General features: G+C 43.0%; 1 protein-coding gene across 4 annotated transcripts in view; it reads left to right on the top strand.

The window, feature by feature from the left end:
* cep290 (centrosomal protein 290) overlaps positions 1-13,491 on the top strand; it is a 67,579-nt gene that overhangs the window by 41,555 nt on the left and 12,533 nt on the right. For all 4 annotated transcript variants that reach the window (XM_064929336.1, XM_064929337.1, XM_064929335.1 and 1 more), the window contains 9 exons: positions 1,493-1,600; positions 3,282-3,416; positions 3,638-3,907; positions 5,329-5,436; positions 8,122-8,321; positions 8,668-8,881; positions 10,343-10,480; positions 10,762-10,983; positions 11,303-11,443. In XM_064929336.1, the coding sequence (XP_064785408.1) occupies positions 1,493-1,600; positions 3,282-3,416; positions 3,638-3,907; positions 5,329-5,436; positions 8,122-8,321; positions 8,668-8,881; positions 10,343-10,480; positions 10,762-10,983; positions 11,303-11,443 (1,536 nt within the window). The remainder of the gene's footprint in view (positions 1-1,492; positions 1,601-3,281; positions 3,417-3,637; positions 3,908-5,328; positions 5,437-8,121; positions 8,322-8,667; positions 8,882-10,342; positions 10,481-10,761; positions 10,984-11,302; positions 11,444-13,491) is intronic.

The following is a 13,491-nucleotide window of genomic DNA, read 5'->3' as shown; positions in this document are numbered from 1 at the left end:
CTTTATAGTATAACGTCATCGCCCCCATGACATTGGGCTTTATAGTGTAACGTCATCACCCCCATGACATTGGGCTTTATAGTGTAACGTCATCGCCCCCATGACATTGGGCTTTATAGTGTAACGTCATCGCCCCCATGACATTGGGCTTTATAGTGTAACGTCATCGCCTCCATGACATTGGGCTTTATAGTGTAACGTCATCGCCCCCATGACATTGGGCTTTATAGTGTAACTTCATCGCCCCCATGACATTGGGCTTTATAGTGTAACGTCATCGCCCCCACGACATTGGGCTTTATAGTGTAGCGTCATCGCCCCCATGACATTGGGCTTTATAGTGTAACGTCATCGCCCCCATGACATTCGGCTTTATAGTATAACGTCATCGCCCCCATGACATTGGGCTTTATAGTGTAACGTCATCGCCCCCATGACATTGGGCTTTTGGGTATAACGTCATCGCCCCCATGACATTGGGCTTTATAGTGTAGCGTCATCGCCCCCATGACATTGGGCTTTATAGTGTAACGTCATCGCCCCCATGACATTGGGCTTTATAGTATAACGTCATCGCCCCCATGACATTGGGCTTTATAGTGTAGCGTCATCGCCCCCATGACATTGGGCTTTATAGTGTAACGTCATCGCCCCCATGACATTGGGCTTTATAGTATAACGTCATCGCCCCCATGACATTGGGCTTTATAGTGTAACGTCATCGCCCCCATGACATTGGGCTTTATAGCGTAACGTCATCGCCCCCATGACATTGGGCTTTATAGTGTAACGTCATCGCCCCCATGACATTGGGCTTTATAGTGTAGCGTCATCGCCCCCATGACATCGGGCTTTATAGTGTAACGTCAGCGCCCCCATGACATTGGGCTTTATAGTATAACGTCATCGCCCCCATGACATTGGGCTTTATAGTGTAACGTCATCGCCCCCATGACATTGGGCTTTATAGCGTAACGTCATCGCCCCCATGGCATTGGGCTTTATAGTATAACGTCATCGCCCCCATGACATTGGGCTTTGTAGTGTAGCGTCATCGCCCCCATGACATTGGGCTTTATAGTGTAATGTATCTCCCCATGAGAGTCAGTCAAAATCGGAACAAGAGGAAAACATAGAGGACTTGTTGTCTCTATTTATGTGTTTGATGCTCAGATGGTTTAGTTTTATGCCCCTAAAAATACAGTCCTCCAGATGGACCCCCTAAATACTAGTACTGCTGGCTTCAGACCATGCATGTTCTCCAGATCTTGCTATGCTAGGACAATGGTTGTGTCTGAAAGGGCACCCTATTCTCTATAAAGTGCACTGCTTTTTACCAGAGCCCTACATGGGCCCTGGTCAAAGTAGTGTATATAGGAAATAGGATGCCATTTGGGACACAGACAAAGTCACAATGGCATGATGACAGAGCTCTGTTTAACAGACACTCACAAAGACAGACATTCACACAGTCTGTGCCCCCCCCCCCCAGGTTCAGGAGGAACGTCAGATGTCGTGGGATCAGAGAGAGGTGGAGTTGGAGCGCCAGCTGGATCTTTATGAGAAACAGCAGAACCTAATCATAGGCTCTGCCCAGAAGGTCCTGTCTAACACCAAACAGACACACACTGGTTGTGCCCCAAATGGTATTCTATATACTGTAGGGAATAGGGTGCCATTTGGGACACAGACACACTGACATTCGTTTACTGTACTCTAGCCTCCCCACTGTCTGCCAATAGGAATGAATTTAACGTTTTGTTTCTGGTTGCCATTAATTATAATTTTGCAAGCTGTGGATATACACTGAATATACAAAGAATTAGGAACACCAGCTCTTTCCATGACATAGACTGACCAGGTGAATCCAGGTGAAAGCTATGATCCCTTATTGATGTCACCTGTTAAATCAACTTCAGGCAGTGAAGATACATTTATTTATATTTTTTATTTTAACTTTATTTAAGAATGGCAAGTCGGTTAATAACAAATTCTTATTTACAATGACGGCCTACCCCAGCCAAACCCTAGCCCGGATGACACTGGGCCAATTGTGCGCCGCCCTATGTATTTCCCAATCATGGCCGGTTGTGATACAGCCTGGAATCAACCCAGGGTCTGTAGTGATCTCTAGCACTGAGATGGAGTGTCTTAGACCGCTGCGTCACTCGGGAGACCAGATTAAAGAAGGATATTTAAGCCTTGATACAATTGAGACATGGATTGTGTATGCGTGCCATTCAGAAGGTGAATAGTCAAGAACTGCAACGCTGCTGAGTATTTCACATTGAACAGTTTCCCATGTGTATCAAGAATGTTCCACCACCCAAAGGACATTCAGCCGACTTGACACAATTGTGGGAAGCATTGGAGTCAACATGGGCCAGCATCCCTGTGGAACGCTTTTGACACCTTGTAGAGTCCATGCTCCTATGAATTGAGGCTGTTCTGAGGGAGGGGGTATAACTCAATATTAGGAATGTGTTCCTAATGTTTGGTATACTCAGTGTATGTACTTGAATGCTCAATATCAACTGTATTTTCAATAAATAATCTAGCCACACATGATTAGGGTTGCAAAGCTACCAGTAATTTACCAAAGTTACTGAAATCTTCAGTAATTTTGGTAATTAACAGAAAATATATGGCAATCTATCGTAACTTTGGTAATTAAAAAAAAAAAATGATGGTATTCATTTTTTATATCTGTGTCCATGTTATCCATGCGTTTCTAGTAGATAGACCATATGGTTCAAGAGAAAATAGCCTAATTAATGAAAAAAGTATCTAATCAACAATGGCATTATTTTCAATTAACTTTGCAACTCTTCCAACTATTGTATTTTTTCACGACTGCCACCAGTTTGATGCCAAAACATTGACAGCAAATACATATTGACAGTTTTTTTTTTTCACTTTTATTTATTTTACTAAGTAAATACCAATTCTATTCACTAATTTGATGGTTTATATTTAGGATATGTTTAACAAATTTGTCATTTTATTTTATAAAAAAATTATAAATTATTTCATATATTTTTCATGTGATAAGGCCACACAGAGGGCCCGAGATAATTAGACACCTGTAATAACATTCTTGAAAGATACCAAGATTCTGGTAGTTTACTGGTGAACTTACAAATTTTCCATCTTTGCTTTGTAACCCTAGATTTGATACTGTATATTACTCATAACTCACACGATCACAAACTGCTTGCTACCAAGTCAACCAAGGATTTGGACTCCTCCTCTCAGTTAATCCTAGTGTGTATTGTATGTAGTTTGAGGAGGCTACCGGAGCCTTGCCAGACGCAAGCCTTCCCCTGGCCCACCAGCTGGACTTTGCCCTGAGGAAAATCAAAGAGCATGTCCGCACCATCCTGGAGACCCAGGCCACCTGCAAAACTCTAGATGAGGTGATTATACTGTAGCATGTATTTGTTTGCAATATTATTACTTACCCCACAGTTGACACACAGGAAATGCCTTAAAAGTACACACATTATGGTGGAAGATCACACCACATGCCTTAGAGCACCATCCCTTGTAAAAGATTGTAAAAGACAAGTATAAAAGTAAGTCTAAACGTGATTCATCTATGAGGCTGTCTCTCTTCTGCTCCACTCTCCCTGAGCAGAAGCTGAAGGAGAAGGAAACTGCCCTGTGGAAGGCAGAGCAGAACATCCTCTCCAGGGACCGGGTAATCAATGAGCTGCGTCTGCGGCTCCCTGCGGCTGCAGACAGGGAGAGGCTCTTGGCAGACCTGACCAAGCACCAGGAGGACCAGAGGGAGAGCCAGCCGGCCCTCAAGGTGGCCCACCAGACCATCAACAACCTGCAGGGACGCCTGGACCAGAAGGAGGAGGTCCTTAAGAAGTACCAGAACCTACTGGCCCGGGCTAGACAGGTACACCAGGGGGTAGAGAACTATAGGATTTCTAGGAAGCAACAAGCCTGCTAAGTGTATCTGCATTTGATGCACAAGTTGTGGTTGATGTTCGCACTTAAACACCAAATGGCAATTTAGACATATTAGAAAGTGTTAGAGAAAAAGAGGGTGCGAGAAGTTGTTTTAACTGTCTCCGTGTGGACACCTGCTTGTCAAACATCTCATACCAAAATCATGGGCATTAATATGGAATTGGCCCCCCATTGCTGACATAATAGCCTCCTCTCTTTTGGGAAGGCATTCCACTAGATGTTGGAACATTGCTGCAGGGGACTTGCTTCCATTCAATCACAAGAGCATTAGTGAGGTCAGGCACTGATGTTGGGCGATTAGGCCTGGCTCACAGTCGGCATTCCAATTCATCCCAAAGGTGTTCGATGGGGTTGAGGTCAGTGCTCTGTGCAGGCCAGTCAAAGTTCTTCCACACCGATCTCGACAAAACATTTCTGTATGGACCTCGCTTTGTACACTGGGGCATTGTCATGCTCAACAGGAAAAGGCCTTCCCCAAACTGTTGCCACAAAGTTGGAAGCACAGAACAGTCTAGATTGTCATTGTATGCTGTAGTGTTAAGATTTCCCTTCACTGGAACTAAGGGGCCTAGCCCGAACCATTATTCCTCCTCCCCAAAACATTACAGTTGACACTATGCATTGGGGCAGGTAGTGTTCTCCTGGCATCCACCAAACCTAGATTAGTCCGTCGAACTGCCAGATGGTGAAGCATGATTCATCACTCCAGAGAACGCTTTTCCACTGCTCCAGAGTCCAATGGCGGCGGCTTTACAGCACTCCAACCCGACGCTTGGCATTGTGCGTGGTGATCTTAGGCTTGTGTGTGTCTGCTCGACCATGGAACCTCATTTCATGAAGCTCCCAACGAAGAGTTATTGTGCTGACGTTGCTTCCAAAGGCACTTTGGAACTCAGTAGTGAATGTTGCAACCGAGGACAGACGATTTTTACGCTTCATCACTCAGTGGTCCCGTTCTGTGAGCTTGTGTGGCCTACCATCGGCTGAGCCATTGTTGCTCTTAGACATTTCCACTTCACAATAACAGCACTTGCAGTTGACCGGGGCAGCTCTGATGAACTGACTTGTTGGAAAGGTAGCATCCTATTGACTGTGCCACGTTGAAAGTCACTGTGCTCTTCAGTAAGGCCATTCTACTGCCAATCTTTGTCTACAGAGATGCATGCCTGTATGCTCGATTTTATACACTTTTTATACACCTGTCAGCAATGGGTGGGACTGAAATTGCTGAATCCACAAATTTGAAAGGGTGTCCACATTGTATATATAGTGTATCCTTATATGGCTGTGGTGTGTACTGTTGGTTCTATTGGTTCTGACTGCTGTGGCCTCCTAAATTAACCACAGGAGCAGGAGGATATCACCAGGAGACATGAAGAGGAGATGAGGACGCTGCACCAGAAACTGGACCTGCACACTGACACCTCCCTTGACCGCTTCAAACAGACCGCACTGGTATGTAGCCCAGCCTAGCTCTACCATGGCTCTCTCTTGGTCTGTGTTAGGGTTACAACGTTTCAGAAACTTTCTCTGGCTTTTCAGAAATTCTGGTCTTCGGACTCCTATTTGGTAGGATCATTGATGTCTACCACCAATACAAGATTGCTATGGACTTTTATCATGTTACTCACTATTCTTTATTTGTCCCGGTAAAAAGATAATTCCAACGATTCTGTACCTTTTGAAAGTGTAACTTGGTCTAAATAAACATTTGCTTTCACCTTATTTTAACACTCTGTCATAAAAAGCACATGTTCAGCTTCATAAAGAACATGATTTCCCATCTCAAGAGGTTAAATAAAAAGACTATAGTAAGTGTTTACGAAGTGCCAAATAAAGTAACAGGGTTGACCGCTCAGTTTTTCATCACAAAACACCAGAAAATGTCCAAAAAGCATCTAACAAGCCCACCTGCTTTCACACTATTATTTGACTATTAGATGTTCAATGTTTCTTTTGAAAAAAAAAAATAGTTTTTTAAGGAATATTAAAACAAGAGTTTTGATCATGTAACAGGGTTGACCTTAAAATGAGGGACAGACGTAAATTAATCACTTATCACATTAAATACCTTCTCCGCTATGCAATCTGGTTTCAGAGCTGGTTATGGGTGCACCTCATCCACGCTCAAGGTTCTAAACGATAAGAAACAATACTGTGCAGCCGTATTCATTGACCTGGCCAATGCTTTCGACTCTGTCAATCACCACATCCTCATCGGCAGACTCAACAGCCTTGGTTTCTCAAATGATTGCCTCCCCTGGTTCACCAACTACTTCTCTGATAGAGTTCAGTGTGTCAAATCTGAGGGCCTGTTGTCCGGGCCTCTGGCAGTCTCTATGGAGGTGCCACAGGGTTCAATTATTGGGCCGACTCTTCTCTGTATATATCAATGATGTCGCTCTTGCTGCTGGTGAGTCTCTGATCCACCTCTACGCAGACGACACCATTCTGTATACTTCTGGCCCTTCTTTGGACACTGTGTTAACAACCCGCCAGACGAGCTTCAATGTCATACAACTCTCCTTCCGTGGCCTCCAACTGCTTAAATACTGCTTAAATACAAGTAAAACTAAATGCATGCTCTTCAACCGACCGCTGCCTGCATCTGCCCACCCGTCCAGCATCACTACTCTGGACGGTTCTGACTTAGAATATGTGGACAACTACAAATACCTAGGTGTCTGGTTAGACTGTAAACTCTCCTTCTAGACTCACATAAAACATCTCCAATCCAAAGTTAAATCTAGAATTGGCTTCCTATTTCGCAACAAAGCATCCTTCACTCATGCTGCCAAACATACCCTCGTAAAACTGACCATCTTACTGATCCTCGACATTGGCGATGTCATTTACAAAATAGCCTCCAACACCCTACTCAACAAATTGGATGCAGTCGAGCACAGTGCCATCCGTTTTGTCACCAATGCCCCATATACTACCCACCACTGCGACCTGTACGCTCTCGTTGGCTGGCCCTCTCTTCATACTCCTCGCCAAACCCACTGGCTCCAGGTAATCAACAAAAGACCCTGCTAGGTAAAGTCTTATCTCTGCTCGCTGGTCACCATAGCTCTACCCACTCGTAGCACATGTTCCAGCAGATATATCTCACTTGTCACCCCCAAAGCCAATTCCTCCTTTGGCCGCCTCTCCTTCCAGTTCTCTGCTGCCAATGACTGGAACGAACTACAAAAATCTCTGAAACTGGAAACATTTATACCCCTCACTAGCTTTAAGCACCAGCTGTCAGAGCTGCTCACAGATCACTGCACCTGTATATAGCCCATCTATAAATAGCCCAAACAACTACCTCTTCCCCTACTGTATTTATTTATTTTGCTCCTTTGCACCCCCGTATTTATACTTTGCACACTCATCTACTGTCAAATCTACCATTCCTGTGTTTTAATTGCTATATTGTATTTACTTCACTACCATGGCCTATTTATTGCCTTTACCTCCCTTACCTCACCTCATTTGCTCACATTGACTATATACTTATTTTTCTGTATTGACTGTATGTTTGTTTTACTCCATGTGTAACTCTGTGTTGTTATATGTATACTGCTTTGCTTTATCTTGGCCAGGTCGCAGTTGTGAATGAGAACTTGTTCTCAACTTGCCTACCTGGTTAAATTAAGGTGAAATTTAAAAAAATATATAATAATAATAATAATAATTTTCAGGAATAACTTTGTCAAAGCAACAAAAATAACTACTAGTGCTTTATAATGATAGACATTTTAGATTAAGTGGGTTGAAATCTTCCTAGTGACACAGTGTTGGATGGACAGGTCAAAATGCTGAATTTTGGCACTTTAGCAAGCCGTTATTCATATAAGAAACCGGTTGTATTGAATTTTCCATGTGGTCTATATTAAAGGGCAATTCATTTAATATAACAGGCTTTTGAAATTAAATATTGGTGCACAATTTCTACTTAAATATCAAAGGGATGCAAAAGGCACTCTTTTCCGTGCTTCACCTGCATTGCTTGCTGTTTGGGGTTTTAGGCTGGGTTTCTGTACAGCACTTTGAGATATCAGCTGATGTACGAAGGGCTATATAAATACATTTGATTTGATTTTCCTGGAACGGCCCAGAAATCTCTTCTGTTAATCTCCTTGTTGTCTCCAGGAGTTAATGAAGAAGCCCACCATAACGGTGCCGACCACCAAGCACCTGGTTCGCCTAGCTGAGATGGAACAGACGGTGGTGGAACAAGACCGCTCTCTGTCCTCCATGACCGACCGGCTGAAGGGCCTCATTGCAGAGCTGGACAGGCAGAGGAACCTCACAGCCATGCAGGCCAAAGAGCACGCCTCAGAGAGGGCTAAGTAAGTCACTGGCTGGCTTAAGATGCACACCAAAGATACTCAGTGCTAAGCTACATACATTGTTTACCTGATCTGTCATGTAATTAATAATTGAGATCTGCATTTACGTTGATCTACTGTATGTGATCAGGAATAGTGAATTTGATGGCATCCCAGGCCTAGAAAAAGTTAGAAAGAAACAATAAATGATAAAGCTATATGTAAACTAGGATTAGGCTTGTTTAACTCACACAATGTTGATTCTTTAGTTGTCTTTGTCGATAATTTCATCCTATCTATACAAACTGTGTTTAACCAATTTGACCTGTGCCCTGTGTTTAGCTTAACCCCACTGTGTGTGTTCCAGGCTGGAGGAGCGTCATGCAGCCCAGGCCAAAGCTATGTCAGGGGAGGCTGAGGAGCAGCGGGCTCAGCTGGGTCAGATGGAGAAGGAGCTGCACTACCTCCGCACAGAGCTGGAGGCCCAGAAACAGGCCAACGTCCGCTCGCCCAGCAACACCATGAAGAACCTGGTGGAGAGACTCAAAGCACAGCTCAACCAGAAAGAGAAACAACTGAAGGTGAAGACTAGGAAGATACAGTTGTGGCCAGATATATTGGCACCCTTGCAGCTTTCTTAAATAATTCCCTATTTCTTCTCAAATAAGTTGATGGTCATGTACTCTTATAATCTCCACCCGGCACAGCCAGAAGAGGACTGACCACCCCTCAGAGCCTGGTGCCTCTCTATGTTTCCTCCTACATTCCTGCCTTTCTATCCCGGATTTTCTAAGGAGTTTTTCCTAGCTACCGTGCTTCTACATCTGCATTGCTTGCTGTTTGGGGTTTTAAGCTGGTTTTCTGTACAAGCACTTTGTAACAACTGCTGATGTAAAAAGGGCTTTAAAAATAACTGTGATTGAATTTGATTGATTGAAAACTTTTGACCACCACACCTTGTTATTGGAATTTCAACATTGCAGAACAAATGGCATGTACAAAATTATTGGCATCCCAGAGCTAGTACTTGGTTGCACAGCCTTTGGCCAAGATAACTGCAGACAAACACTAACCATCAATGAGCTTGTCTACTGACAATGTTGCCCACTTTTCAGCAGCAAACTGCTAAAATTCTTCAATGTTTGACGGGTTCCTTCCACCAACTACTGTTTTCAGATATCGCCATAGGTTATGGATGTGATTCAGATCTGGACTCTTCGCTAGCCACTCCAGAACAGTCCAGCATCTCTTAACCATTCCTAGGTGGTTTTTAATGTGTGTTTGGGGTCATTGTCCTGCTCTAAGATCCGAAACCTTCAATGGAGACCCGGTTTCAATGTTCAACTCAGTGTCCAATAACTGGGTCGCCTTTGAAGGTTATGGGTCTTCCAGCAAGACAACAACCCCAAGCACACATAAAAAGCACTCTGGAATGGTTCAAAAAGAAACGCTGGACGCTGGACTGGGCGAGAGCTGGAAACAGTAGTTGGTGCAGTGCACCCCTCAAACATTAAAGAATTAGAGCAGTTTGCTGCTTTAGAGTGGGCCAAATTGCCTGTAGAATGGTGCAGCAAGCTCATTGATGACTACAAGAAGCATTTGTTATCTTGGGCAAAGGCTGTGCAACCAAGTAAAGGCTCCAGGGTGCCAATAATTTTGTCCATGCCATTTGTGAAATTAAAATTGTCAACGTAAGTTTACAAAAATAAAATTGGTTCTGAAATGTTGAAATTCCAATAACAAGGTGTGGAGACCAAAAGTGTATTTAAAAAAAAAAATGCCAGCTCATTTTAGGAGAAATAGGGAATTATTTAAGAAAAGTGCAAGGATGCCAATATATTTGGCCACTACTGTGCTTGTTGGTCTTATGGTCTGCTCTCTATAGAAATGTGTCAGTGTAATTATAGCATCTTGGGAGCATGAACATGACTGCCAAACGTCACAATAGACTGACTAAACAGACCGGAACTATATTATGCCTCTCCACTTCATCCTCTCCATCTCCCTTTCCCTTTTTCCCCCTTTCTCTCTCTTTCTCTCAGGCTCTGAGTAAGGCCCTGTTGGCGCTGAGGGCAGAGATGACGTCTCATGCGGAGCAGCAGATCATAGCCAATGCATCTCACAGAGAGGATAGCCTCAATGTCCAGCTGCTGGTAGACAAGCATACCAAGGACCTCAAGGTTGGTCCCCATTACTCTCTCAGTCTCATAGCATATTAGGTACCGTGCTATTAATGAACTAGCGCTTACATAATTTCAAACCCTTAAAACACAATCTGCTAACACTCGTAAGTGATAGAGGGTTTATCTTTCCTGATAAGTGTTAAGATTCCCAGTCATAACACATAATCAGCATGTTATGCTGCACATGTTTTTATATCCCAATTATCAATACAGAATAACTTTTGTCAAGTGGCACAGTATATCCCTTGAATGCATACCAATCTGGTTATTTCCATCAGGCTCGTGTGCAGGAGCTAAACGAAGAGCTCCAGGGGGCGAAGGAGGCTGTGAAGGCAGGGAGGGGGAGGGAGAACACCCTGAAGGAGGAGGTAGAGGGCCTGAACAAGGACCTCCAGAAGAGCCTGAAGACCCAGAGCAAGCTGCAGGGGGAGAAAGAAGAGAGAGACGAGGAGATCCAGGAACTCAAACAGCGAATCAAGAGGCTCAACAGCGGACTGCAGGTCAGTGACACAGTCCGACTTGTTTCTGTGTCTAATCGGCAAGCTGGGGAGTAGGAATATGCTTATTTCATTATTATTATTATTATTATGTAATCCAATTGGATGGACAATAGTTGTGTAATTTATCAATTGATTGGGGGGTGGGGGGTGACTCTGTTAGTGTGTTTGATTGATCATCTATTTGTGTTATCAATCTATGTAATTGTTTAAATTGTGTATGTGGGAGCTTGTCTGCATGTGCGCATATGTCTGTGTGTCAAAAATATGTTTTAACTGTAAATAATTGTGTGTGTGTGTGTGTGTGTGTGTGTGTGTGCAGGGTCAATCTGAGCCTGAGGGAAAGGGGCCCACAGTAGAGGCACTGCAGAAGAAGATCCGTAAGTTGGAGTCGGAGCTGGAAAGGAGAAGTGTACCAGAGTCAACAACAGAAAGGAAAGGTCTTGGCCTAAAGGATGACAAGGTGAGTACATACTGTTTTACCCACTTCAGGTACAGTTGAAGTCGGAAGTTTACATACACCTTAGCCAAATACATTTAAACTCAGTTTTTCACAATTCCTGACATTTAATCATAGTAAAAATGTCCTGTCTTGGGTCAATTAGGATCACCACTTTATTTTAAGAATGTGAAATGTGAATTAATAGGAGAGAGAATTATTTATTTCAGCTTTAATTTCTTTCATCACATTCCCAGTGGGTCAGAAGTTTACGTATACTCAATCACTCAATTAGTATGTGGTAGCATAGCCTTTAAATTGTTTAACTTGGGTTAAACGTTTCGGGTGGCCTTCCGCAAGCTTCCCACAATAAGTTGGATGAATTTTGGCCCATTCCTCCTGATAGAGCTGGTGTAACTGAGTCAGGTTTGTAGGCCTCCTTGCTTGCACACACTTTTTTAGTTCTGCCCACAAATGTTTTATAGGGTTGATGTCAGGGCTTTGTGATGGCCACTCCAATACCTTGACTTTGTTGTTTTTAAGCCATTTTACAACATTAGAAGTATGCTTGGGGTGATTGTCCATTTGGAAGACCCATTTGCAACCAAGCTTTAACTTCCTGACTGATGTCTTTAGATGTTGCTTCAATATATCCACGTAATTTTCATTCCTCATGGTGCCATCTATTTTGTGAAGTGCACCAGTCCCTCCTGCAGCAAAGCACCCCCACAACATGATGCGGCAGGGTAGCCTAGTGGTTAGAGCGTTGGACTAGTAACCGAAAGGTTTCAAGTTCAAATCCCCGAGCTGACAAGGTACAAATCTGTCGTTCTGCCCCTGAACAGGCAGTTAACCCACTGTTCCTAGGCCATCATTGAAAATAAGAATTTGTTCTTAACTGACTTGCCTAGTGAAATAAAGGAAAAATAAATAAATAAATAAAATAAAATGCTGCCACCCCAGTGTTTCACGGTTGGGATGGTGTTCTTCGGCTTGCAAGCCTCCCCCTTTTTCTTCCAAACATAACAATGGTCATTATGGCCAAACAGTTCTATTTTTGTTTCATCAGACCAGAGGACATTTCTCCAAAAGGTACAATCTTTGTCCCCATGTGCAGTTGAAAACTATAGTCTGGCTTTTTTAGGGCGGTTTTGGAGCAGTGGCTTTTTCCTTGCTGAGCGGCCTTTCAGGTTATGTCGATATAGGACTCATTTTACTGTGGATATAGACACTTTTGTACTTGTTTCCTCCACATCTTCACAAGGTCCTTTGCTGTTGTTCTGCGATTGATTTGCACTTTTCGCACCAAAGTACGTTCATCTCTAGGAGACAGAACGCGTCTCCTTCCTGAGCGGTATGATGGCTGCGTGGCCCCATGGTATTTATACTTGCGTACCATTGTTTGTACAGATGAACATGGTACCTTCACGTGTTTGGAAATTGCTCCCAAGGATGAACCAGACTTGTGAAGGTCTACAATTGTTTTCTTAGGTTTTGGCTGATTTATTTTGATTTCCCCATGATGTCAAGCAAAGAGGCACTGAGTTTGAAGGTAGGTCTTGAAATACATCCACAGGTACACCTCCAATAGACTCAAATTATGTCAATAAGCCTATCAGAAGCTTCTAAAGCCATGACATAATTTTCTGGAATTTTCCAAGCTGTTTAAAGGCACAGTCAACTTAGTGTATGTAAACTTCTGACCCACTGGAATTGTGATACAGTGAAATAATCTGTCTGTAAACAATTGTTGGAAAAATTACTTGTGTCATGAACAAAGTAGATATCATAACCGACTTGAGAAAACTATAGTTTGTTAACAAGAAATTTGTGGAGTGGATGAAAAACAAGTTTTAATGACTCCATTCTTAGTGTATGTAAACTTCCAACTTCAACTGTATATACTGTATTCTAGTCAAGGCTCATCCTCTATAACTACTACTGTACACAACTTTTCTATTCAAATACTGTCCATAATGTCAATACACACCTTCATATATGTACAGTATATATTTATATTCTGGACTCTGACATTGCTCATTCTAGCATTTCTATATTTCTTAATTCCTTTA

This window comes from Oncorhynchus masou, chromosome 22 (assembly GCF_036934945.1).
Source record: "Oncorhynchus masou masou isolate Uvic2021 chromosome 22, UVic_Omas_1.1, whole genome shotgun sequence".
Lineage (NCBI taxonomy): Eukaryota > Metazoa > Chordata > Actinopteri > Salmoniformes > Salmonidae > Oncorhynchus > Oncorhynchus masou.
Note: the sequence above shows the minus strand (reverse complement) of the source record. Positions and strands in the feature narration are given on the sequence as shown.